The 10,594-nt window shown below is 47.1% G+C and overlaps 1 protein-coding gene across 1 annotated transcript; it reads right to left on the bottom strand.

The window, feature by feature from the left end:
• Positions 1-399: 399 nt before the first annotated feature.
• Positions 400-8,581, bottom strand: LOC106553538 (uncharacterized). The gene is made up of 2 exons (XM_087707647.1): positions 8,416-8,581; positions 400-836 (listed from the first exon to the last, which is right to left on the bottom strand). Exons 1-2 carry the CDS (start codon positions 8,579-8,581, stop codon positions 400-402), a joined length of 603 nt encoding a protein of 200 aa, XP_087563773.1.
• Positions 8,582-10,594: the final 2,013 nt, after the last annotated feature.

Raw genomic sequence — 10,594 nt, forward strand, 5'->3', positions numbered from 1 at the left:
GCAGAAACCAATTGTTGGATTAAGAAGGCCCTTGACTTGTTCATTTGAGCTCTTAAGGTCTTGGGGTTGTCTGAAGGCAGACATGGCCTTGAAGGCAAGGATCCATGTGGATTTAATTCCCTGCCACCCGTGCTACAGAGGATGGAGATCGAAGCAAGACAGAGACATGGGTTCAAATGATTCACATTTCATTTTATTGGAAAAAACAGAGAGAAGCGCCATGAAAAGACATGCAAGACAAGCGGGTGAAGATATGTTTTATATATAACATAGATGTATGCACAGAGGATGGGAACCTGAGCATTTTAAAGCAAAGGTGGGGAAAAACCAACAAGAGGAGTGAGTCCTACACCGTCGTAACATCAGGAGTGGGGGGTCTTCTGGGCCAATGTCATCCGTCTACAGGCAGATGCTACCACGACGGCTCAGGCAGATGCTTCCTCTGCGGTTCCATGGGTACCTTCTTCCCAGAAGACCACCGTAACCCTTGAAGCCAAGACCGCCATAGCCCCAGCCGCCATAGCCCCAGCCGTCATGGCCCCAGCCGCCTCTCAGACCGGAGCCACCGATGGCACATGGGGTGTTGCCTCCGACGGCGACGGGTTCGCAGCTGGCGGAGAGGATGGGGCCAGGGATGGTGATCACAGAAGAAGGAGGCTGGATGGTGACCTCGGATGCTGGGATCTGGTTGATGCAGGAGGGGATGACTCCAGCCAGGGTGCCCAGGCTTCGGGAAGATTCAGCCCATCCACCACGACCGTAGCCGTAGCCCAAGCCATAGCCATAGCCCAAGCCGTAGCCCAAGCCCAGACCGGAGCCCAGACCCCAACCGAGACCTCTGGAACCCCCTGATCCAAAGCCAACAACTGGGGCAGAGGCACAGGAAGGCACAGCACAAGCAGGTCCACAGAAGGCCATTGTGTTGAGTTGTAAAATGAGTCTAGTATTAAAAAAAAATGGAGAGACGTCATCAGAATTGCATTCCATTCATGTTTCCCCCATTCCACCTCCCGTCTCGTCCTTCAACCTACTCCACCTCAAGCAAGCTTTCCTACTCCTTCAAATAGAACACCAGAAGCTGGTTCTCAAAGCAGAAGCATACTAGCCTATGATGAGGTCCATACTTTGAAGAGCCTTAGGTTCTGACTTGAAGATCTATCTCAGCTATCTCAAAAAGAGTAGATTGTTTCTGTTCCTTTCTCTCTTTCCCATTCTTCCTCTTTCTCCCCCTCTCCCTCCCTTTGACACTCTCTTTTTCTCCCTTTCTCTCCAAACCCTGACCTCTATCTTCTGAAACTCAAGATGAAGCCTTCCAACTCCTTCAAATACAGTGCCAGAAGCTGGTTCTGAAAGTGGAAACATTCAAAAGCATCCTAGCCTCTGATGAGATCCAAACCTTGCAGAATCTCAGATTCCGGCTTGAAGATCTACCTCATCTGCTCGCAACCAGGAGGGATTCTCTCTGAGTAGATCGTCTTACCTGCTTCGGAGAGAAGTAGTGAAGACAGGAGAGTCAACCAGAAGCTGATGGTGCCACAGAGGGCAGAGGGAGCTTTTATACCATTCTCTCTGCGTCCCCAGGAAGTTGGGAACTCATAAAACCTCATTAGACTTCCAACAATTTTCTTTTCCGGCGTTTAAAAGAAGAAGAAGAAGAAGGGGGAAAAAAAGACTTCACTCAGCAGAAACTGTCACATCGCCATTGTGAGCTGCAATAATGGTGCCACCATAAACAATCTAAAACGATTCCTCCTGTGCTCCCTTTCAAGTTTCTTGGCCTCCAGCCAAACGTTCCTTGTTTATCTGATCGTGGAAGTGAGCAACACCCACAGGTAGAGAGATGAAGGTAAGATCAAAGCTGGATTGTTGTCCTCAGTAGCAAACCCACGAAAAATAAAGAGGCGACTTTTCCTGGAATCAGCACAGAGACTCACGGATATTTTTGACTTCAAGGTGGAGATCTGATGGCCCTGCAGGTATCCAGGAATCTACCCAATACATGGGAAAATGGGAAAAGTGACATTCCCAAGGTCGTTGGGAAAACTGGCAGCCCAAACTCACTTTGGACCCGAGAGCCCTTACTCTGGGTTGAACCGACTAATGTCTGGAGGACGAAGCATTCGGAAGATCCCAACACCATTTGGAACGTCAGTTCCAGAACTTCAGGGATCAACCTTCTCCATGCTGGTCTTGGTTCCAAAGCTCTTTCTCCCAAATATTTCAACCAACCCAACTTTAGTAAGCTTTCCAAGAGCCGTGGAAAAAAACTCACAAGTGTTCTAGCCCAGCGGTCACCAAGCGGTGGTCCATGAGAAAATTTTGGTGGTCCACAGAAACAATTATTTGCCTTTTTTATGTTGGCACTCAATCAGGGGTCCTCAAATTACAGCCCCTGGGATGGAGACATCCAATGTATGCTTGTGCTGCTGCAGAGAGTCTCCCCCTTCGGGGTCTTTTTGTGGGGGTTGGAGTGGGGTAGAGATTCCAACTTGGGGTCTGCTTCGGCCTCCTGGTGGGGGGATTTGGGCGAAGGCTGGAGGGAAGCGCCACTGGGGGGCGAAGAGCTGGAGGGCCTCGTTCCAGTGGGGCTGCATCACGGCCTGGAACTGGCTGACCATCTCAGCCCACTGAGCTTCCAGGCGCCGGCACCTGGCCTCGCACTCCCGCAGGTCTTCCCCTCTGCTTAGAAAGCCCATGCTCCTAGTCCTCAGTGAGGGGCTTCTGAGCCTCCTTCATGGCCACATCCTATTTGAACTGTTTTTCCAACCCTTTCTCCTGGGGGCTGCTTAGCTCCAGCAACGGCTTCCTGTTGGAGCCCTAAGGAGTCCAGGTGGACAGGGGAGAGGTGGCAGAGAGGGGAGAGGCGAGTAGAGGCCGGTGAGGCGCCCATCAACGTGAATGACATTAAGTTGGCCATGCCCACCCAGTCACATGACCAACTAGCCACGCCCACCCAGCCAATCATTAGAGCAGATCATATTAGTGGTCTGCGGGATTTAAAATTATGAATTTAGTGGCCCCTGAGGTCCTGTTTTTCACCCTCCTCATGCTCCGAAGGCTTTCCTGAAGCCTGGGGGAGTGTGAAAATAGCCTCCCCCATCCATCCGGAAGGCCGAAAATCAGCTGACCGGCATGCGAGCTGATGGCTTGCATGGTGGCATATATGACTCCACATGCCACCTGTGGCACACAGGCCACAGGATCATCATCCTGGCTATAGGCTAACCAATAAAGCTATCATCCTCCTACCGCCTGTTCTGTACGGGATCTACTGCAGTATCTCTTCAGTTGCTCATCCCACCCGTTGGAAGACTTCCTATGGAAGCCTCCAAACTTCATATAGCAGCTGGTTTGTTTTCTCTCTTCATCTCTCCCTCTCCCCTTTGCCCTCCCTCTCCCCCTTCCTCTTTGATACTCTCTTTTTCTCCCTTTCTCTCCAAGCCTCTATGTCCTCTGAACGAACAGGCTGAATAAAAAGGGAATCCCTCTATCGAATAACGCTGTCCTAGACGATAGAAGGCCGGACCAGAGATCCTTCATCACAAGGAAGAAGGAAGGAAAGGAGGGGAGGAAGGAAGTAGAGAATGGAGGGACGAAGGAAAGGAAAGGAGTGGAGGGTAGAAGAGAGAGGAAGAGAAGGAGAGATAGTAGGAGAGGAAGAAGAAGTAGGAGGAGAGGTAAGGGAAGAAGAGGTAAGGGAAAGTGGGTAGAAGGGAGAGAAAAAGAAGAAGAGGAGGGAGGAAGAGAAAGAAAGAGAAGGAGAGAACGTAGGATGGAGAAGAAAAAGGGTAGGAGTAGGGAAGAGGTAAGGGAAAGAAGAAGGGGATGGAGACGAGGAAGGAAGGAAGTAGAGAAGGAAGGGAGGGAGAAAAGAAAAGAAAGAGAGAACGAGGTGGTGTCTTAGCAGGTGCGAAGGATGGTAAACAAAGCATTCCAAACTATACCTTATAACCTTCCAAATGGAATAATAATAATAATATATAAGAATGGCAAAGAAAAAGAATAATTATGTGAATGTATATCTATAATCTGTATGTAAGAGAATAAATGACAGTAAAAATATAAAGCATAATATAGGTAAATAATATTTGGTCATAAGTAGCTAAGTTTAAATAAAGAAAGAAATGTACATAAAAATGGATAACGAATAAGGAGATTATGAACGCAAGATAGAAATGTATAGAAGGGAAAACATTAACTGCAAAGAAACCAATTCAGAACTGCGGTATGATATACGATGGAACTTATTGTTCCTATGTTGCTTTTAAGTTATGTGCTTGTTTTTGTTGACGTGCTTATGTGTTTAAAATAAAAAATAAAAAATTATCAGAGATCCTTCATCACAGCTCCTGATTTCAACAGGGACCAGGAGAGGGAAGAAGTGCTGGTAGCAATTGTACAATTGAATGAAATTTTGGGATTTGGAATGGTAAATGGGGTCTATGAACGCGGCTTTGTGTTCGGGGAGGCGAGGTGTAAAGTGTGTTAACCTCTGCGGGAAAAAAAACAAAAGAGGAGAAGAGGAAGCGAAAGATAAGATCAAAAGGACAAGCCTGTCGCATGAGGCTGACAAAACGCCAAGTCTTCAGTTTGTGTTTATGTCATCTTATTAAATTATTAAATTATTAAATGTAATTTGGGGTAAAAGAGATGAGTCTGTGCACAAAAGTCTTGTTAATGATACCCTGGAGCAAAAAGGGGCGTTTCTAAGCGAGTGGTGGGGACAGGAAAAGAGTATAAAAGAGCTCCTTGTGCTGAGAGCTTCCATCAGCTTCATCTCCTCCTCTTGACTGCATCTCTCAGAGTCTCTCTGGTGAGTCCCTGGCATCTCAGATGCCTTTCTAGGTTTTTATGGTTCTTTTCTTTTCAGGAATTGGGATGGGAGGGAAGGAAGGAAGGAAGGAAGGAAGGAAGGAAGGAAGGAAGGAAGGAAGGAAGGAAGGAAGGAAGGAAGGGGATAGGAATGGAGGAGAGAGAAGGAAGATTAGAGGGAGGGAGGGAAGGGAGGGATGGAGGGGTTGGGAATGGAGGAAAGAGAAAAGAAAGATTAGAGGGAAGGAAGGAAGGAAAGGGATAGGAATGGAGGAGAGAGAGAAGGAAGATTAGAGGGAGGGAAGGAAGGAGGGAAGGAATGGGGATAGGAATGGGGGAGAAGGAAGATTAGAGGGAGGGAAGGAAGGAAGGGGATAGGAATGGAGGAGAGAGAAAAGAAAGATTAGAGGGAGGGAGGGAAGGAAGGGGATAGGAATGGAGGAGAGAGAAAGAAGATTGAGGGAGGGAGAGAAGGGAGGGAGGGAAGGGTGGGGAATGAAGGAGAGAGAAAAGAAAGATTAGAGGGAAAGAAGGAAGAAAAGGGATAGGAATGGAGGAGAGAAGGAAGATTAGAGGAAGGGAAGGATGGAAAAGGAAGAGAAGGAAGGAAAGGAGGGAGTGAGGAAGGAAGGATAGAGGAGGAAGGGAAGTAAGAGAGAAAGAGAAGGAAGGAAAGGAGGGAGTGAGGAAGGAAGGAAGGAAAGGGATAGAGGAGAAAGGGAAGGGAGAGAGGAAGGGAGAGATGGAGAGAGGGAATAAGGAAAGGAACGAATAGGGAGGGAGGAGAGAGGGAAGGGAGGGAGTGGAGGAAGGAAGGGAGGGAGGAAGGAAGGAAGGAATTGTGGTCATATGTTGAAGGCCACCTGTCCATGATACTAAGAAAAGTCTTCTATTTTTTCTTGGGTGCAATTCATGTTTCCCCCCACCCCACCCCCTGTGTGTGTGAATCACAATACCCATGCTCCTTCTCCTTCTTCTTCCAACAGCTCTTCCATCCATCCAGACATGGCTCATTGTGGACCTGCTTGTGCTGTGCCCTCTTGCGCCTCCGCCCCCGTGGTTGGCTTCGGATCAGCTGGCTCCAAAGGTCTCGGTTGGGGACTTGGCTGTGGACCCCTTGGCTATGGCGGTCTCGGCTATGGTGGTCTCGGCTATGGCGGTCTCGGCTATGGCTTGGGTTACGGCCGTGGTTTGGGCTATGGCTACGGAGCTGGCGCCTTGGCCGAGTCCTCCGGAAGCCTGGGTACCCTGGCCGGAGTCATCCCCAATTGCATCAACCAGATCCCACCATCCGAGGTGACCATCCAGCCCCCTGCAGTTGTGGTCACCATCCCCGGCCCCATCCTGTCCGCCAGCTGCGAGCCCGTGGCTGTCGGAGGCAACACCCCATGCGCCCCCGGAGGTATCGGAGGTACCGGAGGCTTCGGAGGCTACGGACGCGTCGGTGGCTTCTATGGAGGCCACCTGGGACGTCTCGGTCGCCGTGGCAGCATCTGCTCCCTCGGGCGCAGAGGAAGCATCTGCAACCTCCCCTGCTAAATTCACCCGGACTCTCCACGACCAACAACGGATTTGAGAAGATCGGATCAAGCGTAACCTGAGCCTTTTTCCTGGACTGCCTGTGGCTCGTATGACTCTCTTCTTTCTACCCCATCGCTCGTGTCCTCCCCCAAAACCACCAGCCCAAATTAGCCTCCTCCTAATTCGATCAGTCCAGAGGCTTCACGTGGAGTTTGAAGGACAGAAGCTCAGCCGACATCTTAGGACTCCTCGGGTCCTCTCTGACACGTGAAACTCTTTGTCGAAGGAGAGGTGTCTGTTTGGAAGACCTCGTGGTTTCTTCCCAATGTTCTTCTTCTTTTCGCCCCTTAATAAATGTGATTCTGCATGATAAAACCAGTGGCTCTTGCTTGGTGGTCGTTCGAAGATGGGGGGACTCTCTTCTTGGGAGGCCGTGGAGGTTTTCTCCAGGTAGGCTGGGTGGGCAGGGGGTGGAAAGTGAAAGCTGGCCCAGTTTTCTCTGCTGAGGTATAAAAGCATGATGGGCGAAGCAGATCATGGCTTGTGTGGTTCTGGGAAAGGTCTGGACCAATTGGAAGTCCTGAGTTCATACAATGCATTCAGCCACAATTGAACAAGCCACATTATTCCTCTCTTTTCCTTCCTTCCTTCCCTCCCTCCTTCCTTCTCTTCATTCCCATTTCCTTCCTTCCTTCCTTCCTTCCTTCCTTCCTTCCTTCCTTCTCTTCATTCCCATTTCCTTCCTTCCTTCCTTCCTTCCTTCCTTCTTTCCTTCCCATCACCTACTTACCTGCCTTCTTTCTTTCCTTCTCATTCCCATCTCCTTCCTCCCCATTTCCATGTCCTTCCTTCCTTCTTCTCATTCCCATGTACTTCCTTCCTTCCTTCTTTCCTTCCTTCTTCTCATTCCCATGTCCTTCTTTCTTAGCCTTTGAGCCACCACGTCCCTCATTTGTAGGGTATATCTCGCAAATAAATACTTGAGTCTGGAAATATTAATGTCAGGTTTAAGGAACCACCATGAAGGAGAAGACTACCATGAGTTATTAGACTTGATAGTTCATTGTTCCTTTCAGGGATGGGGAATGGTGATGGCCTGAAAGGGACATGCCTGCAGGAACAATGGATGGAAACTAACAATGGATGGAAACTAACCATGAAAGAGAGAAGTTAGGAGAGAAGCAAGCTAGAACTAAGGAGAAATTTCCTAAAAGGCTTTCAATGGAAGCCAAGGTGCTTTTTCAAGAGGCAACTGGGCCTTCCGGTTTTTCTTTGAAGAAATTTCTCTTCTCATCCAAGAAGCTTCTTCAGCGCTCTGAGAATCTCCATAGACAACCAATGGAACAGCTTGACTTCAGAAGTTGTGGCTGCTCCATCACTGGAGGCTTCCAACAATAGATTGAAGAGCCGGGGTCTCCTGCTCAAGTAGGGGGTTGGACTAGAAGAACTCCAAGGTCCCTTCCAACTCTATTAGTCTATCTTCTACACTCTATGACACCAATTTGCAAGAACCATAAAGTTGACCTCTGGCAGAAACCAATTGTTGGATTAAGAAGGCCCTTGACTTGTTCATTTGAGCTCTTAAGGTCTTTGGGTTGTCTGAAGGCAGACATGGCTTTGAAGGCAAGGATCCATGGGGATTTAATTCCCTGCCACCCGTGCTACAGAGGATGGAGATCGAAGCAAGACAGAGACATGGGTTCAAATGATTCACATTTCATTTTATTGGAAAAAAACAGAGAGAAGCGCCATGAAAAGACATGCAAGACAAGCAGGTGAAGATATGTTTTATATATAACATAGATGTATGCACAGAGGATGGGAACCTGAGCATTTTAAAGCAAAGGTGGGGAAAAACCAACAAGAGGAGTGAGTCCTACACCGTCGTAACATCAGGAGTGGGGGGTCTTCTGGGCCAATGTCATCCGTCTACAGGCAGATGCTACTACGACGGCCTTCTTCCCAGAATACCACCGTAACCCCTGAAGCCAAGACCGCCAGAGCGGTTGATGCAGGAGGGGATGACTCCGGCCAGGGTACCCAGGCTTCGGGAACTCGGGTACTCAGCCCATCCACCACGACCGTAGCCGTAGCCCAAGCCGTAGCCGTAGCCATAGCCCAAGCCGTAGCCCAAGCCCAGACCGGAGCCCAGACCCCAACCGAGACATCTGGAACCCCCTGCTCCAAAGCCAACAACTGGGGCTGAGGCACAGGAAGGCACAGCACAAGCAGGTCCACAGTAGGCCATTGTGGTGAGTTGTGGAGTGAGTCTAGTATTAAAAAAAAATGGAGAGACGTCATCAGAATTGCATTCCATTCATGTTTCCCCCATTCCACCTCCCGTCTCGTCCTTCAACCTACTCCACCTCAAGCAAGCTTTCCTACTCCTTCAAATAAAACACCAGAAGCTGGTTCTCAAAGCAGAAACATACTAGCCTATCATGAGGTCCATACTTTGAAGAGCCTTAGGTTCTGACTTGAAGATCTATCTCAGCTATCTCAAAAAGAGTAGATTGCTTCTGTTCCTTTCTCTCTTTCCCATTCTTCCCCTTTCTCCCCCTCTCCCTCCCGTTGACGCTCTCTTTTTCTCTCCAAATCGTGGTCATAACTAGCTAAGTTTAAATAAATAAAGAAATGTACATAAAAATGGATAACGAATGAAATAGAGAATAAATTGGAAAGCTTGGAGAAGGCTAATTTTAATTTGACTACTAATATTCAAATATTACAACAAAAAATTAGAGACACTGAAGAACAGCTCGTGATGACAAATTTTAATAAGAAGGCATTTGCAATAAGAGTTAGAGGATTCCGTGAAAAGGAGCAAGAGAATCTGAAACAGACCTTTGCTGAAGCCTTCAGCCATGCGGTGGGAAGCCCGGGACTTAACTTTGATTGGCAGATTCGGAAAATCTATCGTCAGAACTCATTGGTAGCGGAACAGCGACAGCTCCCGAGGGACATAATTATATATTTCTCCACAAAAGAATCCAGAAACGCGATTGTGCAAAAGTTTCATAATAACAGTCTCCGAGTTGATGACCAGGACCTGATTGTCTTCAAAGATATACCTTTCCAGATGTTGAGAGCAAGAAGGGACTACGCCTTTTTAACTAAAGAGCTTAGGAGTCAACAGATTCGATACAGATGGGAGGCCCCTGCCGGCATTACGGTTACATTTGAGAATCAAAGATTTCGTCTTAACTCTGTTTCGGAGGCCCGAGATTTCTATTGTAGGACTTTGAAGGCGGGACTTCCTGACTCACTCGGAAGAGAGGAGAGACAAGCGGAAGGAGAAGGCAAGCGGCAGGCCACGTGGCTGTAAGATGGAGGGGGTAGCCTTTCCTCCCTCGGAGAAGCAGAAAAACGGAGATCGAGAATTTAGACATTTCAAAATATTTGCCAAAGTTGTGGACTGAATGGGGGTTTGAGACCTCTCTCCGGTAGAAAAAGCGGATTAATTCTTTTTAGAAGGGAAAGTTGGGTGAAACTACTTTGAGCTAGATCTTAAACTAATATCAGCATAAATTTGATAGTGGTAAACATCAGACAAGCAAGGGATGAGGGTAAAATATATGCGGAATGATTTACGTTATTTAAAGCTTATTAGAAGAGAAAGCTGGTTGGGATTATCTTAAGATAGATGTAAAATGAATGCGGAACGAATCATGTTGTTTAAATTTTGTTAGAAGGGACTACTTTAAAACAGAAGGTTAACGGACTTTTGTCGAAAGTATTATTTGAATATGTGGAATGATCCATGCTATTTAACTCTTATTAGAAGGGAAAGTTGGTTGAAAGTACTTTGAGCTAGATCTTAAACAAATGTCTGCATAAATGTGATAGTGGTAAATATCAGACAAGCAAGGGATGAGGGAAAAATGCATGTGGAATGATTTACGTTATTTAAATCCTATTAGAAGAGAAAGTCGGTTGGGATTATCTTAAGATAGAAACTGATTTTTGTGTAAAGTAATACTTGATTTACGCTGCTTAAACTTTACTAAGAAGGGGAAGCTTGGTTAGATTATTTTGAATTATTGTTTGAAAAGGAGGTTAAGAAAGATTATTTACGCTGTTTAAATTTTATTAGAAGGGAAAGTTTGATTATTCTTCTGTAAAGTAATATTTGAATATGTGGCATGAACCACGTTGCTTAAATTTTATCGGAAGGGATCATTTTTGGTTAGATTGTATATTGATGTCTACACAAATTTGTATAAATGTTTATCTGAATATAAGGTTTAGGAAGAGGAACGGG

This window comes from Thamnophis sirtalis, unplaced genomic scaffold (genome assembly GCF_051295495.1).
Source record: "Thamnophis sirtalis isolate CommonGarterSnake01/CBP01778 unplaced genomic scaffold, rThaSir2_p1.2 scaffold_2, whole genome shotgun sequence".
NCBI lineage: Eukaryota > Metazoa > Chordata > Lepidosauria > Squamata > Natricidae > Thamnophis > Thamnophis sirtalis.

What these genes read in the sequence shown, in the direction of transcription:
- LOC106553538 (XM_087707647.1), bottom strand. Translation starts at nt 8,581, where the DNA reads ATGGCCTACTGTGGACCTGCTTGTGCTGTGCCTTCCTGTGCCTCAGCC. An exon ending in CGGCTTGGGCTACGGCTACG is followed by an intron (nt 837 to 8,415) that starts GTCGTGGTGGAT and finishes GGGGTTCCAGAG; the next exon opens with GTCTCGGTTGGGGTCTGGGC.